Below are 26,173 nucleotides of genomic sequence, written 5' to 3' on the forward strand. Positions count from 1 at the left end.
AACCTGACATATTATCTAGTACGCGATACGAAAACTTAAAGTAAAATACTGTTGATTTTCAACTCGGAGAAAATGGTGATCGTTTACAATATAAATCACATTGAAGCTAGTAAATGTATTTTAGTTTGAGGGCTCATGTAGCGAGTTCACGAAGTCAAATTTGCATAAGTATGTTAGTGTTGGAGAAAGGCAGTATGGAAGATCATGAGCTTAACCTGGCCGATAGTAAAATAGTGCAGGGTTGGAAAATACGGGTCTCGTCTGTCGGTGAACGTCCGCTTTGTTTGGCTAGCGGGACTGCGACGTTATGTTATCACGACCGCTCTCCCACGCCACCTCGCTAATTGCCAACCTTGTTTGTCCATACAAACCTGCTCATATGCTCACAGGCCTCAGCACGCATGCTCATTTGCCTTCTGCCTGTTTATTATTTATCCACTATCGTCTGACTCATTAATTCTGCCCACGGAAATACAACACAAATGACAAGGCTTGTTCTATTGGACTGTTGTAGACTGGTTGCATGGGTATCTACTATATTGTGCATTTAAATGGAACAAGAGGAGTTGCCGCTCGTTTTAGAAAACTAATGAACCAACTAGGTACGTCCTCGAGTATCTATGTTCGCAGTTAGTAATACCGGCCTCTAACAATGACTTGCTTAACATAACACACGACATAAACACAAACAATGCCAGAAATACGTACATATTCTTTATGAGTCGTCGTTTAAATAATTGTAAAGAGAATGAATTAAACAGCTAGCTCATAAGTCATAATATTCAACGTACCTATTTAGTTTCTAGGGCTCGCTGCAATTTCTCCAAGTTGGTCGTGCGCTATTGTGACCCGTGGGTCGACATTAATCTCTACCTACACAGCTTTCGCGTACCGTAAACCTAATATATTAGGCCAATCAATGGCTCTGCCTTTTCGTACAGTGCATTAATAATGGGGTTGTGCCGAGGAAAATGTTTCCGTGCTTCACTACAATAATGTATTTAGGTAAACGACTTCGCTGGTAATACGCTAATATAAATCAAGTGAAACGAGAGAACGGTTCTTTTCAAAGGGCCGGAAAGCTATCGGTCCGTCGTCGTCCCAGACGTTCTGTATAAGGAAGGTGTACTGTAACATTAACCCCCTTGGAAGGCACGGCTCCGGCTCGTGATCTCAACAATAGCTATATCTGTTGTAGCCGGTGTAATCTCCTGCCTAGCGTGACAATACAACGGCTTATCGATTAGATTTATCAATGATAATGTATTAGCATCGCAGGTTTTTTTGTTATCACCCATATTTATCAGATCTCAATCCAAAACGGCAGAAAGATAAACAATTCTGATACTGTTATTACAAAAATTTTAAATAAATAGTTACCAGACATTTACTTTTACTATTTCATCGATTCATACAGGTAGGTGACTCACAAATAGAAATGGGTCTCGCTCAAAGAGAACCTTGATGTTTTTGATGGTCTAATGCACTTTGTCCAATGGCGGTAATGACTGTGCCAACATGCAAAAATAGCGTGAAAAATCAATTGAATCGTCGAGACATTTAGTTGGTCATCCCTCGGCCTGCAGTTTAAGCGCGAGTCTTCAGTGTTTCACACCCCTTAGCTTAGACATTTTATACCTAATAAAAAATATCTATCTAGGTTCTTGTCTAGACGGAACTTTATCGTGTGCTACATAGAGTTACGTAGTTTGAAGCTTGTATTACTTTCTTGCGTGTAAAGTGTGATGCATGTTATGATTTGTGACACGGTGCTGTCTAGTGTTTTGTACATTTAGTTCGACTGTACTTACGCGATTTACATTCATTGGTCCGTGATGTTCTAATGTAAGGTAATACTTGGTTTAATACATCAATATTAAAAACACATTCGTGTGCAGGAGTACGAGGAGGAGGGCCGGAGATCTCGACGACACTCTTCCCCGTGCAACTCGAGAGAGGGCAGCACCACCGCGTTACACACGCAACACTACGATGACTCCGTAAGTATTCTATTGATTATTTTCATCATTGGTACCTACTATGTATTTGAGGGTAACATTGTGTGCCTGTCTATTCATTACTTAAACGAATATTGTTAAAAATCTTTTGTGTGTGTGTGTGTTTTTGTGAACGACTATTCCAGTAACAATTTGCTTTTTGGCTTATACCTTTGACTACTCACTTAGTTAAATGAAACAATGACTTATATTTCATGAAAGTTAAACGAAAGCAAACAACATTAGTTATATTACTTATAAAATATGAGTGTTTCGTCCAACCACTAACTTTTAAACTATTTGAGTTTTAATACCATTTGCTATGCCACGCTTTAATTGTAACTCTTAATATATAATAATCTTCTTGCCTAAAAAAACATTTACAAATAACAATAATAGAAAATGCCATTCACAACAAGAAGTAATACAACTTTCATGTTGTTTAAATTTAAAACTAACATTGTATGCAGAAGTATCTAGAAAGTGTCCAATACAATTTCTGCTTAGTTTCTTCCCCACAGATGTAGATATAACTTATCGAACACTTTTGCTGAATAAGCAGAAGCTCCTGTTTATATGTATGTTTGGCGGAACATAGTGGATATCCACCAAAACTCATTTGTAACCGAATAGTTTGGCATCTTGCCAGCCTTCTGACAAAGCCGTCTTGATCTCACAAGTCCATCTAAAACGTTATATGACGTATTACTAGCGCAGCTTCGAAATATCCACTAATCGTTAAGAATGTATAAGATCCGTGCCGTATTATGCTATATTAGTTATATTATTTTGGTAAAAATAAAGTAAGGTATTTAAGACTTAAAACTCAACAACAATTTAAAAATATTCAAGCACTTTGGATGATATGTATATTCGAATTATACTAATAACAATTTAATAGTTCAGGTAGATAAGATGATAATTTATTGTAATAACTTCCAAAGAAAATAGCTATTTCTAAGATATCCAAGAGGTTCTGAAATTATCATAAGCTTACTAGTTACTAATAATAATATCTAACTTGAAATAGAAAACAACAACAAACGATATACCAATATTTATTTATAAAAGTATTATAATACTATCGAGATTCAATAAACTTATTCTAAATTGATATCAGTCTAATTACCTTAGCTATGTCTAATACGCAGTTAATAAGGATACTGGTTTAACAGTCACATCAGTATATTATATGTAGCATGATTCTTTTACCTTATGGCAAGTGAAACAATTTTATTGTTTACAGATGAAGTTAACAAGTGTACAAAATCTATGTAAAATAATACTGACAGCATTTTTACATAAAAATATGTTTTAACATAAGACAGACGAGGTCTCTATTCATTGTAACTTTGTAACAGGTAGTTGTATATTTTATATTGTAACAAAACACGACCGACATGTTTATCGTTTCTGATAAGTAAAGCAGGGGCATTTGACATTCAAATCCACTCACTTTTAAATCTTACATTATACCGTGACATGGATAGTATGTGTGTCAAAAGTATCAAAGCGACCTCATTCTTCTACACCAATTTCATTGTGTTACGTAGATGTGGTATTCATATATTTACCACCTCTACAAGAACCACTCCTTAATTGAATGTTTAACAAAATAATAACACTATTACTATAGACTACATAATTGATAACAATAACCCGGACGATATTAACACGCGCAACCCGTGTCCACAACACTTCGTAAATTTAGCAAATCACGATCATTTGTTCCGAACAATGTCCGTCAAAGTGCGTGTGTAATCGTATAAGTGGGAGTGTATGGGGTCATTAAGCCATTGGCTAGAGTTAAATCTAAAATAGACCTAATGCTCAGTTGATAGGTCATAGTTTCTCTTGCAGCGATCGACGTAGCTCTTCTGTCGCCTTAGTCAGGTCTTTGTCATGGCGACGTTGCTTGCCAAGATCCCCTCCGCAATCTTCCAAATAATCCTTAGGTGGCTCCACGGGATATTTATTGTTCCCGAATTTTGGCCGCGGGATTCTGACGCGTTTGACATCGCCCAACCAGCTTTCCATTTTAATGATTGACTCCTTGATTCTGAAAAAAGATAATGATAAGTTTAAATATAGGTATCGTATGAAAGAATATTACCTATGCTTAATATGGTGTACATGTATTTTACCGGAACAAGTTATTTTTTGATAATCTAGCTAGAAATCTATTGCAACAACTAGGAAATTGTTAGCAGACATTAATTGAATCAGATTCAATCGTATCTGATCGAGTAAGTGCGGGCCTTGCAAAAAGTGGCAACACGCACTACTTTGGCGCCGCACCGTTGGTCAATAGTTGTGCAAGGGACGATGGTCATTGGGGAGTGGTGAAATCCTAAATAAGCGCGGCTTCATCTCGGCGCCAAGCGTGGGTGCCGCCATCGAGCAGTCTCGAGACATTTATGGTAAAGTAACACAGCCATTTTGAAATGATTACACAAGTAATCTTGGTTTATCCAAGAGAAAACGGCCACTGTTTTAACAATAAATTGCCGTCGATATTGAATTGGTTTTTGGATTTCTTAAACCATGTGCTTGGTTTAATATTTTTGAAAGGTAAATACTTTTTCGACTATCGCAAGTACAATTAGATAAATAAATTATATTCTGTGCAAACAAAATTAAGTAGGCAATAAATGAAAAATTATGTCTCAAGTAAACAGACATCTTTGTACGAGTACGAGCAAGGCCTCTATAACTGATATTGTATTGTATGGTAATCAGTATCACATCTCAGTCGTGCTCGCTGCATAATATAAAAAAAGTGATTAATAACTAGTCAGCCGTTCCGCGCATCTTAAGCGCAAAGACAAAGATATTTTATTGCACGAATAGCTTTCTCCAGCGAAAGTGTTGCTAAACGCGGTGCCATAATTTCTTTGTGACGCTTTCAAATACAATTTGTTTCATTATTAATAGGCTTATGATTTATAGGCTCCGAATTTTAATATTCAAATGCACAACAAAACAGTTTGATTGTTATGGCACGGGCATTGTCATTGACACTCATTATTTAACTTTAATCAATGATACATATTATTTTCGGTAACAATTATAATTCCGAATTGTGATTCGAAATTGACAGATAAAAATGATGTAGGATTTCAAGTATAACGTTTAGCATTATTTTAATCAAATTGAGCTCAATACGAGACGGTGCCGGTGTCGTAATACGCGTAATATCCGAGAAAGCGGGCCGACGGAATCAAATGCATTTACAGGTCCGGTAGTTGGAACAAAACGTGACTCACTACCGTGGGTGCGATCCGGCCCGACAACGGACACCAAAATGAACCACTGGACATTATACTCGTATTCTCAGAAACCTATGACTCACTAAACTAGTGATAAACATATCCAATAAACGAGATTAGATATATTTTTTTCTGTCATTGCATGATAAACTCTGATATGCAACAGTTTATGCAATTTATTTATCCTCAATAAAAGCAATAAATCCAATCGTCACCATTATTTAGAAAGTATAATTTAAATATTATTTTGCAATTATATCCAATATCTGCAACAGTATCTATTTAAGTTTTTAAAAACAGGTATATTTATCTTAATGGTTTTATAATTCCGAAACGATTTCATAAGGCGGAATATGGTAACATTATCGTTGGTTGTATTATTTAAGTGTGTATAGACTGTCAGTTTTCTCCTTCGGTGAAACACAGTCGTAAAGCTAAGTAACTTAATACTTCCTGAAAATGTTATCAATATAATACTAAATAAACTCTCGTATACTCTAATAACAATACGATTACACGATGCGCTTGAGAGGATCACAGACTTGCCGGAAGTAGGACGTCGCGTGCGCAGCGTCCACACCTTTTGTCGTTTGTCCGTATCAATTTGTGCATGTAAATAAAGGAAAGTACATAAATAATGTAACAATATCACTATGGATATCTGCACTTCAAATAGTTTCTATTGAAGACATTTCATCACTCATTGAAATGCCATAATGTCTCCAAGGAATGTTGAGTTAAGCATGGTGTAATTATGATAGTAGCAGTTTTACGATGCTCCAAATTGCTTTTGTACGTGACATTGTAAGTAACATATGGTGTAAACTATATGGTACTTTCTCTTTATGTAGCTCTCAGGCTCGAAACGTTTAATTGAAACCAATTTTGGTATAGAATTTAAATGTGAGCCTTATTTAGAACTACGCATTGAAACTGATTGATTCCTATGTTGTGACTTCGATTTATTATTGGCAGCTAATAGGTATTACGTCTTAATCGTAGTGGATTAGGTAGGCTTATCCATCGGCTTTTGGGTAAAGAAAATATTATTGCTTCAATTGCTTGATTAATGAATTACTTAATTCATATCATCTAGCAAAACTTGTTAACCAAAAGATATATCGAAGTAAGTTTGTACACCTCTAACTCCTCTCCAATTAGTTGAGTATATAAATAAATATTATCTTCGTTAAGGTCAGTAGACCAGTCAATCGTTAGGTGCTAACAAGTAGGATACTTTCGCTAGAAAAACAACATTATTGTATACGTATAGTTCGTATAGTGTCGCACATTTAGGTAAGTGTGTTAGATATATCTGTGGCAATTGTACGTAATGTACTTGTCATGACAATTTGATACCGTTACCTTCGAGATATTAGTGACAATATACCGACGTTCTACTTCGCCAGCAATACCTGTACGTCAACACATCTTTGCAAGTGGATTCAGAATGGTTTATGTCAATCACTCCATTGATTTTTTATCATGTTTCACTGGAAAGATTTGGGTATTTACATTTATTATACCTATCTTGTAAGTAACTATAAATTTAATGTTCCTATAATCATATCATTATTTTATCTATGCATAATAAATGAATTCAAAATAAAATTATCGGTTAGATCGCACACTGGATAACAGTTTCATATCGCGGGACATTTTCTGAAATAGCAATTAGGTAGTTCACTAAACGTCATTATATAATCTATAAGCCGTGTCTGCGTGATAACTGCAAATTGGAAGTAACAATTACAGCAGTTTTTATAGCGGACAAATTACAATGTAGGTACTAAAAGTGATTTGCATTATGTTCACCAATTACGCGCAGGAAACTGAAAGATTGAGCGTCTAAACAGGAAGACCAAGGGGTACTTGTATGGAGTGACCCAATATTTCCTGCAATTACCAGTCGTTTCCCGTAAACACGTCGTGCCACTTTCTACTTCACGATTCTGGAAAGGTTTTTAGTTGTCGCTTTACATTTGTGTTTATTTATACTGCAACCGGATTTGGAGTGCAGATACTGAACATAAAAGGTTGTTACTTTACTACACTTCAATTTGTTTTTGTAAAATAAGTTTAACTGGTTTTTTAATGGTTATCCGCTACTACGAGTACTTAACTGAACAATAATGACTTCCGATTAATCTCTCTTTACTAAAGTGGAATATCAGTTATCTTATTTAATCCAATATTTATAACGAAATAAATAAACTACTTTCGATAAATATTAATACTCCTCATTACATTTCTATGAAATATAATAATCTGTTTACTTGTATAAATTAAAAGTTTATTTTGTAATTATAATACGATAAGTTATGATTACGAGGACTGATGGATGGACGATTAAACTTATGTGTACGTGTAGGAATTTTATCATTTGAAGAAAGCACTACTAGTTACCTAATAAAACTAATGTATTTTTTATTCTTCATCAATATATACCTAGTTCTTCAAAGTACTTTAAAGTTAAGTGCCTAGACGATCCGTCGTATATGTCACGCATAGCACGATGTAAAAGTCTGCGTATGAAAGATATACTGGATACTGTCACTCATTAAATTAGACACGAACCTGACATATTATCTAGTACGCGATACGAAAACTTAAAGTAAAATACTGTTGATTTTCAACCAGGAGAAAATGGTGATCGTTCCACAATATAAATCACATTGAAGCTAGTAAATGTATTTTAGTTTGAGGGCTCATGTAGCGAGTTCACGAAGTCAAATTTGCATAAGTATGTTAGTGTTGGAGAAAGGCAGTATGGAAGATCATGAGCTTAACCTGGCCGATAGTAAAATAGTGCAGGGTTGGAAAATACGGGTCTCGTCTGTCGGTGAACGTCCGCTTTGTTTGGCTAGCGGGACTGCGACGTTATGTTATCACGACCGCTCTCCCACGCCACCTCGCTAATTGCCAACCTTGTTTGTCCATACAAACCTGCTCATATGCTCACAGGCCTCAGCACGCATGCTCATTTGCCTTCTGCCTGTTTATTATTTATCCACTATCGTCTGACTCATTAATTCTGCCCACGGAAATACAACACAAATGACAAGGCTTGTTCTATTGGACTGTTGTAGACTGGTTGCATGGGTATCTACTATATTGTGCATTTAAATGGAACAAGAGGAGTTGCCGCTCGTTTTAGAAAACTAATGAACCAACTGGGTACGTCCTCGTGTATCTATGTTCGCAGTTAGTAATACCGGCCTCTAACAATGACTTGCTTAACATAACACACGACATAAACACAAACAATGCCAGAAATACGTACATATTCTTTATGAGTCGTCGTTTAAATAATTGTAAAGTGAATGAATTAAACAGCTAGCTCATAAGTCATAATATTCAACGTACCTATTTAGTTTCTAGGGCTCGCTGCAATTTCTCCAAGTTGGTCGTGCGCTATTGTGACCCGTGGGTCGACATTAATCTCTACCTACACAGCTTTCGCGTACCGTAAACCTAATATATTAGGCCAATCAATGGCTCTGCCTTTTCGTACAGTGCATTAATAATGGGGTTGTGCCGAGGAAAATGTTTCCGTGCTTCACTACAATAATGTATTTAGGTAAACGACTTCGCTGGTAATACGCTAATATAAATCAAGTGAAACGAGAGAACGGTTCTTTTCAAAGGGCCGGAAAGCTATCGGTCCGTCGTCGTCCCAGACGTTCTGTATAAGGAAGGTGTACTGTAACATTAACCCCCTTGGAAGGCACGGCTCCGGCTCGTGATCTCAACAATAGCTATATCTGTTGTAGCCGGTGTAATCTCCTGCCTAGCGTGACAATACAACGGCTTATCGATTAGATTTATCAATGATAATGTATTAGCATCGCAGGTTTTTTTGTTATCACCCATATTTATCAGATCTCAATCCAAAACGGCAGAAAGATAAACAATTCTGATACTGTTATTACAAAAATTTTAAATAAATAGTTACCAGACATTTACTTTTACTATTTCATCGATTCATACAGGTAGGTGACTCACAAATAGAAATGGGTCTCGCTCAAAGAGAACCTTGATGTTTTTGATGGTCTAATGCATTTTGTCCAATCGCGGTAATGGTATTCTGTTATACAGTGCCTTTAGGTCTAAAACTCTCAGCGGATACGTGCTCGTATACTAATAGTCTATCGTTCCATTCCAATCGTAGAAAGCGTGTCATGGAGCTTCGCCGACTGGTGTGGATGGATAAAAAAAGTGCATAATTTACGATAACACAATAGCAATACAGAGATCTCTTGAAGGCCTTCTGCCGACTGTGTCCTTGTTGTATTCAACAAGTCAGTCACGCGTTGCACATAAACAGAGAAAAATGATATTTAGCTATTTGATTAGCAATCCGTAATACGATCACTGCACTTGCGACTCGTTAATTCATCTGTCAAACTTAGACTAGAAAGTAGGTGTATTTTATAACGAAATGATATCTTACTTGAATTCTAAAACTGGTTTCATTAGAAAAGACTATTAGTTAAATATAATCGTGACAGATTTCATCTTCATAATATTATCAATAGAAATACTATAAATATCATTGTCCAAAAATAAATTTTATAAATCAATTAGATACATTATGAATATGCACATGCGGTTCTGCTTTTGTTCCGATAATGATTTTTGAACAAACAGGACATCAACTTTTGTAAAATGAATATTTTGTATGAAATATACATAATGTACAATAATAAATATACTAAATACATGGTCGTTATTACACTAATGTCAAGGAACATGCATGCATTGCTGCGCCACCGTCCTTATACAATAAAGAGAAGAACAATAAATGTTTTAGTTTTTATTGTTAAGATTTTATTTCATCAAAAATGTACGTGAAGCGGAGCTGAGAGCGGTTCACATTATTATACAACGAAGTAAGTAAGACAAGGACCATTTTTTCTGCCCATGGCCCGAAAAGAACCGGCCGAATGCAAGCTAAACTTGCTTTGACGAATGTGTTCAGAATTACTAAGTGACTTACACAGGTATTACTTTTTGTAGATTGTAACACATAAAATGCTCACAAAGAGATTAATCCGACATATATGTAATAGGTAATATGATATACAACAATTTCACAACTAAAGCTGACCTACAAATTGCATCTGCGATAACTTTGTCGCGTTCAGCAAAAGTTCTAAAATTTCACACAAAAATCTGCTAAATTGGCATACAGTTAATTCAATTCACAATCTTCACAAGTTTTGCACGTATTACCTACATTATTTATAGTTCGAAAACAAAAGGTACACAATTGTATTGTTTTGTTTACACCCTAATAAACTACATGCGCTGTCGCAGGCGGATCTTTCTCGCGTACATAAATATATACAAAAGTGTATTTGGCACACTGGCCTCCATTTAACATTTAACTTACCTGTCACGGTTATCCTGTTGACGGCGATATTGCACTACCTTCGATTTGTAAACAAGTGATCGTGGAGCTAATAACACGTGCACATGTGTTGGCGCTCGGAGCAAAACTGACCGCTAGAGCAGAGCAACCGCCTGGCTGAGCCGACAGCCGACAGCCGCCAGCCGCTGTGCGAATCGAGTTCACTTGATACTCAACTAGCTACGCAAGCGTCGCGTCGCTTTGAGGTAGAAATTGGTTGTATGCCACAGGCAATGGCTATGGCCACCCACGCACACCATTGTCGATTTGTAGTCAATATCCCTGCACTGACAATACAAAATAATTGAACGTCTTGAAATATCTTTGGAAAATAAAATTAGTTTTGTTCAAAATGAAATCGGAAAATATACTAGATGGATTTATGAGTGACATAATTTCTGCAGTGAAAGCGAAGCTTATTATGTAAACACTATTGTATAAATAAACTTTAGAATTTCGTGTAATGGACTAATGATCTATTACTAGAATCCAAAACAAGTATTTCATAGCCATTGTCAGATCGTCAACAAACGAAATGCTTCTAGCATTCCGCGGACATTTTTGTAAAATAATAAAGTATTTAACTACAATATATTTGAGGAATTTAATGTTCGTATCATCATATTGAGGAATATAAATAATGGATATTTTATAATAATTTTCTCGTGTTCATCAAGTACAATGGTCAATGGACAAATCGTCTTACAAGCCGGCACCGTTAGTTCCCACGCGGACATCAGTCCAAAACTGGACAAACCGGAAATAACCGAGCCAACCACCTGCGATTCCCATGTCTTGTGAACACTATTTATTTTTTTACCACCTCAATCACGCCGCCCAATAAAACTTAATTACAGTTCAAATTAACATCTAAATTCGCTATTGTTGTAACTATTAGAATAACGCGTAAGTACACAGCTTCGTTTAAATTAAATGAGTTTGTTATTTATGGACTCGTTGATGTTCCATCATTAATCTAAAAATATTAAATGAGTATATTTATGTAGTCGCATTAAGCGCGTTTAGGTCTTATGAAATAAGGTATAAAACGATATCTGCTGGTGGTAACAACACAAAATATTTTTTCTGTTCCTGATATGATGTAATTCAATCTTTTTTTCTTAAATTAGCTTTTGTAGATTACTAAAATAAATATCTAATCAAATGATGCCTCAAACCAAAATCTAATCCAACCATGGCAAACTTTATCTTCCTATAATAGGCAGTAGGCAACATGAAATTTATATCGACCCTAAAGAACCAAACTCAATAATACAATTTCTTGCCAAAATTATTCAGGAAATATTTAATTAACAAAGCGAAGTCTTGTAATTAAGCATCTTTGTTGTGCTCTATTCATTGCGCGTTTGTTATGCAAAATGGTTCAACAGTTAAAAAGGATTCATTCTAGTAAAGTGAAAATTACTGCTCCACGAGTGCACTACCAAATTTAGTGTCTACATCACAATTGCGACAAATTTCTTTTGTCCATTGTGTCAAAACGGTTAGGTATTTCCAATCAGATTGCGTTTGCAATGGAAACATTTTCCGAGAAAGAATCTCGTGATTTTTCTAGTATTTTTTATCCCATAGTGTACATTTTATTTCTAATGATTACTTGATGAATGATAACAAAAGTTCATTTATTGTTATCATTAATCTCAGTTCGTTGTCCGTGTCGACAGAGAGGTTTTGCAAATCTTTAGATATTTATTTTATTTATACTTTATTGCAGAAATGTATAAAATAAGTTTACATTATAAAAGTAATCGATTTTATAAAGAAAATTGGTAGTGGTATTAGAGTGGCACTTCCACCATAGAAATATTAAAAACTTTATGAAAAGCTATTTAATTGGTGGTCACTGGAGGCTTCTCATATGACAAACCACGTGTTCGACACACGTTTATCATATTTCACGCAAAGAAAGTCGGTAATTCAATCTATCGAAGTGTTTACGGCGATTAGTGAAGCGTACTCAGTGGTCGGTAAAAGTGAAATTAATGTCGGCTTTGTTCGATACGGTTACAGTATTAGAGCGGATTTCACTAAACGGGTGTGCCTTTGTCTCCAAAGCTTTCAACGGTTCATTGAACATAACTAACTAATAGTAATAGTTACATGTTGACTTAAGTAATACAAGAGTATTGTAGTGTACACATATACATAGATGTGTATAATAGGCACAATAGAATGTAATTACCATGAATACTTACTATTATATTGTAGATACTTATTCACAGAGAAATTGTATGTTAATAAATCACATCAGAGCGGTCGAACGGTGGTTTGAAATTGGGCTCAGAAATGGATTATACCTATTACTACATGCAAATAAATCCTGGTGAAGATTTAAAACAGCACTTCAAAAGTACACAGACTACAAGAAAAAGTACGGTTATTGTGAAATAGATTTGTTTAAAGTTTATTTAATAGAATTAAAAGGTATGATGTCAAAACGCTGGGTAAAACCCAGTGCCATTGCCAGATTAAAGAATAACTCATCAGTTTTTATTCAAAGATTTAATTACCTTAAAGGCTAAATTACGTGCAAAAGTATAAATATTAATCAAAACTAGTGTGTACGCCTATATTATTGTACAAATAGAGAAGCGAACGAAATAGACTTGTCATCTATGTTATGTGATCGAAATCAATAAGCGGGGTAGAGATCCCGGTTTGTGTACATAAGGCATATTGTTGGAGAAAACGTACTATTGATTGATATTATATTTACTTTCTACTCCAACTTGGTGTATGTTATCTACGCTCTATTTTTGGAGCGAAATATGAATTTCGAAACGCAAATGTTTATTGACTACATATTTATGCTACGGTTTATTAAACGTATTTATGATTTCTTGTTCACATTTCTTTCTTAGCTCTATTAATGTTAAAAGAAAGTGATAGATGAAATTAAAATTGGCTTTATTTGAAAAGAATATCAATGGCAATATCCCATAATTATTTTAATAAGCAGACTTTCATCAAACTTCAATTACCATTAGCAATTTCAATAACATTATAGCGTACGGAGGTTGTTATTCATCTCTTGATACGAGTCTATTCATTAACGATATTATTGGTCTTTAAATATATTATATTCTAGTGATAAACGACCGAGTTCAGTCTATGAATTAAAAATGCTTATAGAAATCACACATTAAGTTTTTACATGTTTTCTACTAATTAAATTGTATAAAAACAACATGTAATAGGAAACATTAGAAAGGAAATGATAAATTTCAAATTTATTTATCTGTAAACGATTAATTAGGTATTAAGCTTGAAAAAGATATTTAATATTGAATTGACATTCGAAAGCTCAAACGTGACAAGAACTGGCTATTACTATTCAGTGTAGCATTAAAATTTGCGGCATCATATGTAACAACGGTTTAATTGGTAATTACTGTTCATGTTAGCAGATAAAGAAGTTTACCAACATATAGAGTTGTTCAGTTTTCGTCTGGCACAGTTCCAACGGTAACACCAACTTCATATATTGCCGTTGGCCCGTACAACACGTTATCTAATGGATAAATTTAATTCTACTTTTTACATAAATATCTAACGGATATCGCGATTTGGAACATTGATACGGAGGCTTCCTTTGTAATTACAACTGACTAGATATGACTGCGCATTATTCGAGAATATCGTGGTTCGTGGTTATCTTTAGAATTTATAATCTAACGGTTTCTATTTGGAAGTTTATAGTTAATAATCTTCTATTGTGACAGAAGTGACTGAACCCGTAAGTTGTGGCTATAAATGGTTGTATCACACACCTATACCTGCAGCTTGAGCATCGTACAACTTAGTTGAAGGAACAATAGGATGACAAGTGCTTATAAATTCATCCTTCATTAAGAACATAACTAATATTTAAGTTTAATCATATTTTGATACTTAGGAAGTTCCTAAGTTATGTTCAATCTCATTCTTATTATATGTACATGTACTAATATACATTGTTAGGTAACCTCATATTATTTAGCATAATAGAGATTGACTTGACAAATATAAATATTCTAGCTAGAAAGTTCTTATTTGTTAACAATACTTACATGAAATTTTATTTTCTGATAAGTAATCTTCATCCTTTTGACTATTAATAAATTAATTAATTAGACAATAAACTTGTGCCGAATGGAACTTCGACCTTGTGCTCAGCAGTCACGCTTCCGAGCACTAGACCAACAAGTAACTTAATTTGGAGTAATAACTCCCAAAGAGCCGTAAACTTCACGTCCCAAAAACTTTCAACTCGTAATGTGTGTGTACTACTGTGTACCCTCCATTTGTAACGGACCTCATACATCTGTTCTGTACATGTGTACATGTTACGTACGATTACGAATTAAGATTATAATATAATTATACGTAAACGTGCATTCACAATAAAACCACGGAAAAGGTCAAAGCAAAGTATATAAAAAAAATATTTAAAAATGTTCGTTCATGCGTGCAGTCACGAGATCTGAAACAAGCGCTGGTTATAAGTTATATTTACATAATATAAGTACAAGGTAAATTATACGTGAAGTCAGGCAAGTTTTAACGAGGTTGTATATATCTGATTCTTAATCCAAAAGGACCACAAGATTATCTGCAACAGCCCAATGGCGGACAAACTAGGTCTTCTCTATACACTAACTAAGCGGATAAGTATTAAAGCTTGTAAAAACCAAACAATTCGCTAACTATAGCATAAATAATATAATATAAATAAAGTTTTCGTTGAAAATTTATCGTAATATTTAATACGTGTTTTCAAACGATGTTTACAGTTTTTATCAATTCAGGTTTATTTGTGACATTCTGGTAATACAAATAATAAATTATAAATATTTATCTTCACTGGAATCGGATTGTGTGTAGATGACCGATAGTGCTGGCTATAGGTGTAGTATGGGTTAGTGGTTCGGCTGCTTGTATTGGCAGCCTGCGTCGTACATCGCGTCGGATCGGGCGCGTGTCGGACGACTTCGGCCGATGTTATCTCATTATTTATAGACGACACTAACGAGACGCACCATGTCGCGCCTGCTTCTAGATACGGCCCCTAGATACACGCTACATTTGTGAGAAATAATCTCGTTATGACAAACTAAGCGCTTTGTGTTTTCTACGTGCTGTTACGATAATGCTAAGAGATAACGTGGGCTTGTATTTACAGGGAAAATCGCTGGTAAATTTTAGAGCACATCATATAAAACCATACACTGACGAAACAGATATAAATTAGACAAATGTAACATAGGTAGTAGGTAGAAATGTGGCGTAACAGAATGATTATCTTCAAACAATACTTAATGTTACGTAAGTAGGTAAGCACCGCTACAAAAAAACAAAAGAACTATTCTTTTCCGAATACTGAAGAGTTTTCTATGAACCAACACTGAATTCGTTGACAGATCCGAAACAACACAATTGATGGAAAGTTAACGCGACGCGCCACACAATAACACACAATGGGACAAAATTGTTGCATGACTTGAAAGTTGCTCAGTGCGCTAATGCTTGGTTGGCGCTATACCGACACTGATAACATCTTACCATTTTTGTTTCATGCTATCCAACCAATCTCACGTGTAGGATCAGGTATGTATATTTTACTAAAATTACAAAAACATGTAAACTATATTTATTTTTTATTAAGACAGCGTGCAGTGTAAAAGACTATGTTATAATCCAAACTATACAGAGTAATGAAGGGTTAGTAAATAATGTTTATTAAGGCTTGGCAAATAATTTCACCTTTACATATTTTACCTAAGTAATATTTCTGTAGATAGCTAGCAATAGTAGTATTTGCTAATTTTTATAGCATCTTTTAACCTGTTTGATAGAAAAACTACTTACTCAATATAGATGTTATGATTATATATGTTACAGTCATAGTGATTAAATAGCAATTATTTATAATGACTGGTCATTATATATAAGTGGCAAATTGACTAGATAATGTAATAAATTAATCACTTTATCTGGACATTATTTATAATAGGGAGTCTAACTTAGTCAAAGTAATAATACACGTGAAACTCAAAATGACACAAGAGCCTTACTTGTAAGAATAACTTGTGAGAATAAAAATTTGTCTTTAAGTTCAAAGATTAATTTGTTTTGAAATAAATTTCATTCGTATAACGTTAGTAGGACTAATGATTAATGTAGGAAATGGTGGTGATGAACTTGTAGTGCCTATACATAATTCCGATCAACATTAACGATCAAACTAATTTGCTATAGTTTTTGTAACAATTAAATAATAATGTTGGTTAAAAAATTAATATGCTGTGCAACAAAAGTTAGTGCCAGCACCGAATTGCTACAAAACCGACCCCACGTAGTCTTGTTTGTCCTACCCCTAGAGTGCAATTTAATATTGCGTAGGCGCGTAGGACCGAGGCGGCCCGCGGGCTGAGGAGCAGGAGGCTGCTAGCGAGCCACCGTGGCTGAGGCTGGCCGGCGAAGCCGGCCAACAAGCCGAAGCTGCGGTGGTGAGCGAAAGCCGTCTGCGACGATTAGCACGCGTGGGGCCGCCGGAGGCCCGCAGCGCCGGAGCCGTGACAGAAACCCTGCCTGCTGGATGGTGCATTTTTGCTTGCATGCTGCTCGTTTTATTACGTTATCCAAGTCGTCCAAGATAGTATATAAAATTGCTAGTTAAAGTGATTAATTTTGTGTCATTTATCACTTTATCTAAATTGAGTAGACGTTATATATAATTGCTAGACAGTATATATAATAACGAGATTTATTACTTTGGCTGTAACATATATGTTACAGTCAGAGTGATTAAATAGCAATTATTCATAATGACTGGTCATTATGAATAACTGTATATAAATACCAAATTCACTAGACAATGTAATAAATTAATCACTTTATCTGGACATTATTCATAATAGGAAGTCCAATTTAGTCAAAGTAATAATACATGTGTAACTCAAAATGTCACAAGACTCTTACTTGTAAGAATAAAAATTAGTCTTTAAGATCAAAGACTAATTTGTTTTGGCATAAAAATAAGTCACATAACGTTAGTAGGCCTAATGAGTTATGTAGGAAATAGTGGTAGTGAACTTGTAATGCCCTATATACAATTTCGATCAAACTAATTTGCTATAAGTTCCTGTAACAATTAAATAATAATGTTGTTTAAAAATTTAATGTGCAACAAAAGTTAGTGACAGAACCGAATTGCTACAAAACCGACTCCACGTAGTCTTGTTTGTCCTACCCCTAGAGTGTAATTTAAAATCGCGTAGGCGCGTAGGACCGAGGCGGCCCGCGGGCTGAGGAGCAGGAGGCTGCTAGCGAGCCACCGTGGCTGAGGCTGGCCGGCAAAACCGGCCAACAAGCCGAAGCTGCGGTGGTGAGCGAAAGCCGTCTGCGACGATTAGCACGCGTGGGGCCGCCGGAGGACCGCAGCGCCGGAGCCATGACAGAAAACCTGCCTGTTACATGCTGCATGTTTGCTTGCATGCTGCTCGTTTTATTACATTATCCAAGTCTTCGAAGATAGTATATAAAATTGCTAGTTAATGTGATTAATTTTGTGTCATTTATCACTTTATCTAAATTGAGTAGTATTTATATATAATTGCTAGACTGTATATATAATATCAAGATTTATTACTTTGGCTGTAACATATACACCTTGTACGAGTACCTATACAGATTATTTGTACGTGTGTTGTGAACCTACTTAGTAGTATAACTGCATCAAACTGAGTTTTAAATCTATTAAGTAGGATACGTCCCATTGAATCCATAGCGTACCTGTCTTCGGCTATGTTTATGCTAGATGCTTAACAGTCACCTGAACATTGTACATGACAAATAACACAAGCGGGTCGCTGTGTGGCAAACTCAGGGAGTTAGGAGCCGCGACATGTCGGATGTTAGATTTCGGAGGGAGGATGTTCTGGTCCTGAGTGAGTGTGATGTTTCAGTGCGGCTATCTCGAGGGGCTGCGCTCATCACTCGGTGGCTGGACGCAGAAAGTAAAATCATGGTACTGGGGACGACCTCTAGTAAGTGGCCCGGCCTGTCGCCGCCGGAATGACCAGCAAACTGTCCTAGCACATTAACGATCTTACATTTGCACGAAATTAAAAAAGTCTTAATTTTTTATTGGAAGTTCTTGCTTCGAGTTCAAAACGATTGCTTGGTGTTAGTGAATTACTTAATTATGTATGTTTTCACTTCTCTTGTCGTTGCACTTCATTTCGGTGTTAATTTATTAGTAAATATTCTTTAATTTGACCCATAAATTTATTTCGAAGTAGTAACGCACATAAATCAGTGATTTAATTTATCATTCCGGTTATTTCATTTAGCCTGTAGAGGTACTATTGTCTTGAATGGATCGAGCTAACGTGCTGCATGAAAATTTAGAAAACAAATTATCATGTCACTAGTCCTCAATTTAATTTACCTCAGTAAAGTCCAGTACCTATACTTTTCATAAATTCAATTCCATTTCTTTTTTTTGTGTTCTTATCAATATTGTTTTGTTTCAATTAGAGCATGGTGGCGTAAAAGCATAACAGGACAAAGACGACCATAATTTTGGTTCCTAGACAAAATTTTATTTATTTTCTGCGTTTTCGTTTATTCTTATTGAGTTGGTCTGTGCTGTTTTTCTTGCTGCAACTTAATTGGCCTACTCAGGTAGGTAAACGGGATAAGAACTCTCTCCATAATACATTGTAACACTTGTAAAATATACCCACTTGACCACGCCACCGAGTGATTGAACCGCATGAATCCAAGCCTCTAGCACACATCTCACTTACAGCTTCTCAATACATTCGACGTATAATACTCACTGTACATATTGTAACTGAGAGGCACAAGGTCGTAAATCAAGTCTACCTGTATCTAGCCAGCAGTCAGCGGCCCGCGCGCCGCCACTCGCCTGTACCACGTCGCTGAGTTACTGCCCTCTGCCGCCCAGCTACACGTCTCCTCAATATTCTTAGAGCACCAAATTGTACTTAGAGGCTGAATTGAATTTGCTATTTATTAGCATAGTAGAGTAACAGTATTAGTGTGGATGTGTACAATTAGTTATTAGGGTTCAGGTATTAAAGGCATATCAGTAATTTAAATATCTTTACCTATATATAAATATAAAATACAAGAATCTAAGTGACTTATTGCCGCCTAGTAAGCAATCATTCAAAATGATGCTCTACGGTAAAGTGTTAACTTTTTATAGGAGTTAGCACACAATTTGTCACGAAGTTTCGACATGAAAGAGGATAGTGGTGCGTTGTTGGAGGAGCGGGGTGGCATCCGGCGGCACCAGTCCATGCAGCGGCTGCAGCACGGCGACCTGCCGGACGAGGCGCGCGCGGCGCGGGTCGTGCCCGACCACCACGGCAACCTGCACATCACCGTCAAGAAGACCAAGCCCATCCTCGGCATCGCCATCGAAGGCGGTGCCAACACCAAGCACCCGCTGCCCAGAATTATCAACATTCATGTAAGTTGCACCTCAACAAACTCACGTACTGACTCATCAACTTATGGATATCTTATGATTAAAAACAATTAAACGTATAAGTACTTTAGTACACATTTGTGCATAAAAGTCTTCTAAATACGTTCACAGACAGATTAAAAAATAATGTACATCTTAAAATGTATTTTCAGGAGCACGGAGCTGCTTATGAAGCTGGTGGGTTAGAAGTAGGCCAGTTGATCCTCGCGGTGGATGGACATCGCGTGGAGGGTCTCCAGCACCAAGATGTAGCGCGGTTGATAGCGGAATCCTTTGCACAAAGGGACAAACCGGTGAGTCATTTTTGTTAAGCCATTTTCTGCTTCTTGTGTACCAAAGATATCGAACTTTTTTGTTAATAAACCGATCAAGTTTATGTAACGCAACGCCAAATGTCCACAGGAGATCGAGTTCCTGGTTGTGGAAGCAAAGAAATCCAACCTGGAGCCGAAGCCAACCGCGCTGATTTTTTTGGAGGCCTAACATCTACTGTCCCTCCCCGCCAGCGACCCGCCGGCCGCGCAGGGCAGCGCGGCGGCGCGGGCCGACCTCACCGCGCACACCACGGAATAGCCAACTCCAACCTGCGCTGCCACATGCTCTTCTGAGCACCGGCCGTGCGCGCCGCACCGCGTGACGCGCCGCGACAGGTACGAGTGTACGACCCGCATGGCACAGGGAGGCGACATCGCGACATGACGCAGCCGTCCGGAGCGACGGAACACTACTTACGAACACTACTCCGCACCGCCCGAAGGGTTTTGGATGAAATCGCTCGAGACCGATACGCGTCCGTCCCGCGACGGACGCTTCGGGAGTGCTGAAATTTTTTAAAAAGTTTTCTAGGAGAGTAGCTATTAATCCGATTTTACCAGTAGGCGGCGACTGAATTTTATAAAAAACGAATCTCCTACTTTTACCGTTACTATAAGTTCATCTTAAAATTCACAAATTTTAAAATCACAATTTTTAAAAATTAGAGAAATCGAAAAATTCCGCGACTAATTTAATAGAACTAGAGTTGTAAAAAATGACGATAACATAGATCTTTCGAATTTCATTTAAATCGTGCTAAAATTTAATGGATCGGCAACGGTGCTACGAGAAGATATCATGTTTCAAGTAAAGAATCGTCCTCGAGTTCAGAGTCATGTTCCCATCAGTAGTTGTCACTAGAGTTCGTGTAGAGTGCTTCCGGTCGGCACATCGCCACTCTGCCGTGCAGCGCGGCCCGACGCGGCGCAGTTCTAAGCAAGCTCATTATACAATGGTTTAGTCGGTCCCTTCATTGCTTATACTACATTATGTCGGCTTTACTATTTTTCATACATTCGATATTAAAAAGGAGACCGACTTCTTTATTTCTTTTTAAAAACTTTTCGAATAAAATCACAATTTTAAGCCATTTCGTAGAAAATCCATTTTTGAATAGGTCAGCTCTATTTTGATTTTAACGCATAAACCTGTAGGTTTATATTGAGTTCGTCTTCGATAAAGCTTCGTATAGTTTGCTTAGCGAGTGTCACATAGAAGGTGCGTCAAACATGTCATTCCATCAGGTAGTTAAGCGGTGAGTTTACGAAATTATGGCGGAGAGGGATTTTAGCCCACTCACATATGGATATTATACATAGAATTAAGTGAATGTGTGCAATATAATCAATATGTTAGATGTTAGAACCAATAAACAGTGTTTGGTGTCGATGTAATAAGACATCACGCGGCGACCACTCGGTGATAAGTGTCGTACGAGTGAGTGCGTAGTGAGTGCACAGTGAGTGCGCAGTGAGTGCGCAGTGAGTTCGGAGTGAGGAGCGGGCGCGGCGTGATGTCGCGCTGTTCCCGTCACCGGTGTATCGATGTGAGTGTTGCTAGAGCTTTTATTGTAACGGACAGCTACAGCTGTAGATATTGTACACGTTCCACATTACTGACTATGTACTATTTGTATAAATGTAACAAGCTATAACTGAACCTCATTACCCTTATTGTATCAACAAGCGATCCTTGTAAATATATTTATATATCCGTATCTACTCATAAGCTGTAAATATCAAATTTGAATGTATTGTAATATAAAATTATTATAAATATTTATTGAAGTTAGTGCCAAAAGCATTTTACATTCCCCCACTAGGCGTGTACAGTATAGGGCAGGCCACGGACGGTGGCATCCACCTCTGCCGGTGCTGGCACCGAACGTGTCTGCACTTACAGTTTCTCGATCGCTAATCTCACTCAATACGCTTCTAATGTTAAGGTTCGATCATGATTGACATATACTTTGATTGTATAGTTACAATAAATTGCATATTCAAATATATATCTGTATTAAAGTTGTATACTCTCACGTTGTACACGATGGCGGCAGGAGTATTGAAATAGTACCTTGAGAACACTTGTGAATAGGTCGAGTTGTGTCACATGGAAAGACATCCAGATTACTGTTTTATCCACAAACAAATAATGAGCAGAAATGCACTGAAATAAATATATTTTGTACGAATAATTATAGTTAATTTTAAACTTATACCTAATTGTATTTAGTACCAATAAGTTTTTATGATTACACTTAAGCGGTCATGTACGAGTATGTTGAGGCGGGCTCTGACCGACCAGCCTCCTATTTGAGTCAATTCATCATTTATGTACGTATTAAACACGTCAAAACCAAAAGCAATTTAAAGTAGGGAATAAGAGATTATTTTAACTACAAACTATTTTAGGTTACATAATGTGTTTATATGTTGTTGTGGTAATGATTTCGCGGACCTGCTGGGTGTTTTGTTTGGAGATTTGTTTACCAACAGCTTGCAGCATTGTTTTGAATGCGCCTACAATACCTGCCTAAAACAGTTAGGTACATAAACACAAGTAGGTAGGCGTAGACATCGCCTTAAATCCCGCAGTGCCTCACGTGGTTGGCAATCTATTTAATCCATAAGCCGTCCATTTATTTTGCATTTATTTCGTCCTTGGATGCTACGAGGTGGACGTGGAAGTATGCCTGTATGTATATTGGACCTCAGCTAATCTCAATGTGTTGGTAAACATTTCACAGGTATTTAGGTGATGTTTAAACTTCGCGCAGGTGTTTCGTTGAGAAGATCTATGTTGTAGTCTGTTGTTAAGTTTGTCGTTGATGACAAAAATATATTGTTATCTAGATAATTAAAATTTGTTTTATTTTCCTCTTTGTGAACCCCAAATCTACAGAATATCTAAAGGTCTTAACATAATGGTCCGAGATCCCAGAGCTGTCAGACATATCTTATTTTTACAAGCATTTAACCTTCGGCTTACAGTAGTCTTGTATATACTTTTTAATGTCTGAATGTTTGTAAAGCTTGCCGAGTGACACCTGCGCAGGTTTAAAGACGCTTTAAAGCTCTAAAAAATAGTGCGCCTTACAAAATTGTTATAGCAATATATGGTGCCCCTGTAATGCAAAACAGTAGTACAAATCATCATAGTTTTACCAGATAATTTGCACGAACGTGATTACCATCGTGAATGTTACAAATGTGCTACTGCTTTGCCGAAAAGATATTTCTCTCCAACCTCACATATATTGCTATTACAATTTTGTAAGGCGCACTATTTTTTAGAGCTTTAAAGCGTCTGATAAAAGTTTTGGTCCATGGAAAATGTCTGATTTTTTAAATATGATTTCAGAGTAATATTCTACAAAACATATATAAAAATCAGACATAAAAAATTAAGTTAGTGAGTCTAATTTTTAGTTACCTTTCTCACCTGGTACCTGCGCAGGTGTCACTCGGCAAGCTTTACAAACATTAAGGCATTAAAAAGTATATACAAGACTACTGTAAGCCGAAGGTTAAATACTTGTAAAAATAAGATATGTCTGACAGCTCTGGGATCTCGCTCTATAAGGAGCTGTTGACATAATCGCATCAGATTGATGACCGAATTATGGTGTCATTGCCGCATAATGAAATTTTGTAATCTATATTAATCACGACCATAGAGAAACTTTGTTTATTTTGTATGCTATATGATTCTGAATAATGATATCATGCTAATTACTTACTTACAAAAATATAATCGTTTAGTTTGTAGAAATGAGAGATTAAAATATTATAAATACAATCAGACCTACATACAACATAATAAAAGTGATTATATCGCGTTATATTTTATAGACTTAGGAGCTAATGACTGATATAGCTACCTACTTATTGAACTGGTTTATACCTATACGTACCTAATAATTTCATACGTTTCAACTCCTTAAATGTTTACATCCTTTTTTTATCTAGGTAGGTAACATGGGCAGCGCGTCGCATCGCCAGTATTACTTTCAAGAGTTTCAAGGCCATGATACATTTTTAAATGGCTCACTGAGCTAACTGAATCACATCAGGCCCAATTACCCCCTTCCCAATTCACAATTCCCCGACAACCCTTAAATTACTAACCACCAAAAGGCCGGCAACGCAATCTTACGCCTCTGGTGTTTCGGGTATCCGGCAGCGGTTGTTTACCATCAGGTGATTCGTCTGCTCGTTTACCGACTTATACCTTAAAAAGGCCTTCAATCAGCAATAATTCTCACACGTGATGGCACCCAAAGGGAATATCGAAAAAATCGTTTATTTATGCTAATTCATGCAACATAAATGTACCTATAAAATATATTGCATGATTTTCACACGGACAAGGACAATACCTAAGTTGTCCTATCCTGGAACAGTATTTGGTACTGGCGATTTGATGTTATACTTATCATACATATTATCATCACTCTCGGCTATTTCCAGTTCAAACGATTGCTATTGTAATGAAGCAGGGTTGATTGAAATTATATAATATATGAAAATAATGAATGATAGGGGTATATTTCTGTAAATAGTTAACACAATGTACACAATTATTAAATTAATTCAATGGTTATTAATAACAAAAGTTGTATCATGAAGCTATAGCTATATATGTGTGTTGTTTGGTTGTACATGTAAGCGCCTGACGTCAAACGCAGAGCAAACACTCGCCTCGCTCCCTATTATTAGCCGATAAAACCGCATTATGCCACATATTCGCAATAAATTATGAAGATAAGTTAATTGTTATTGTTCCCTCAAGTAAATACGGCCATATAATTGAATTATTGAAATGTTTCTCTTATATACGTCGTGACTCAAGTTTTGCATTAAAGGAAAAGCAAATCTGTATCACATGAAGAAGTTCTTATGTTAATACTCCTATCTGTGTGCATACATATCATATACATAAACGTTTATACAGAAAACTTAAAACGAAAAAATCTATTAATTTCTCAATAATGACCCTGCATATATTAACATTCTTAATTTTGTCACAACCCTAACTAAATGATCAACAAACATATCTCTCAAAGTTACCGATGAAGTCAACATAAGATAAATAAAATATAAAAAATATGTAAAAACAAGATAACAAATAAAAAACTTACAAATAAGTAAGTATTTAACAGTTTCCATGGTAACTTCTGAAGATACAATTTTATCGCTTTCTTATCGTTTCAACGTTAATTTATCAATGAGCAACTATCACGTATGTGTGAATTGTGTTTCTTGTTATTTGCTATTATATTTCTGTAGGTACCTACTTGTTGGTATATTTTGACCGAGCAGACGCACTGTCATACGATAAAATACGCAAGCCGAGGGTACTTTTTGTAGTAGAGTAGTCAGAAAACTACAAAATATAGCTGTGAGTTCTAATAATATAGATAAACTAGTTACCTACCGGGTTAAAATATGGACATTAGGTAGGTACTTACTCTCGACGGGCAGGAGTAGGAACGGGGTGGTTTTTAGTCAGTAAGAGTCTGACACTCCCTTTCGCCTCGCCCAAGTCGGGAGAAGTCATTGGATGATTTTCCACCATCAAAAAAAAAGGTAGGTACTTACTTAACAAGTAGGTATAACGTAATGGCGTACGCTGTCTAATGTTGTAAGTGTAAACT

General features: G+C 36.3%; 1 protein-coding gene and 1 long non-coding RNA gene across 25 annotated transcripts in view; one reads left to right on the forward strand and one right to left on the reverse strand.

The window, feature by feature from the left end:
* LOC118273731 (whirlin) overlaps nt 1–23,379 on the forward strand; it is a 78,376-nt gene extending 54,997 nt beyond the window's left edge. For 7 of the 24 annotated variants that reach the window (XM_050707792.1, XM_050707851.1, XM_050707826.1 and 4 more), the window contains 4 exons: nt 18,647–18,727; nt 19,918–20,184; nt 20,355–20,495; nt 20,605–23,379. In XM_050707792.1, the coding sequence (XP_050563749.1) occupies nt 18,647–18,727; nt 19,918–20,184; nt 20,355–20,495; nt 20,605–20,685 (570 nt within the window). In that variant the 3' untranslated portion in view covers nt 20,686–23,379. Of the gene's footprint in view, nt 1–1,898; nt 2,001–18,646; nt 18,728–19,917; nt 20,185–20,354; nt 20,496–20,604 lie in introns of all 24 variants that reach the window. The other 17 variants (XM_050707831.1, XM_050707877.1, XM_050707863.1 and 14 more) reach the window with 6 other exon arrangements.
* LOC126913080 (uncharacterized) lies at nt 3,040–12,444 on the reverse strand. The gene is made up of 2 exons (XR_007707662.1): nt 10,662–12,444; nt 3,040–4,056 (listed from the first exon to the last, which is right to left on the reverse strand). It is a non-coding gene; the product is annotated as an uncharacterized LOC126913080 (long non-coding RNA).
* Nucleotides 23,380–26,173: the final 2,794 nt, after the last annotated feature.

This window comes from Spodoptera frugiperda, chromosome 1 (genome assembly GCF_023101765.2).
Source record: "Spodoptera frugiperda isolate SF20-4 chromosome 1, AGI-APGP_CSIRO_Sfru_2.0, whole genome shotgun sequence".
In the NCBI taxonomy this organism is placed as follows: domain Eukaryota; kingdom Metazoa; phylum Arthropoda; class Insecta; order Lepidoptera; family Noctuidae; genus Spodoptera; species Spodoptera frugiperda.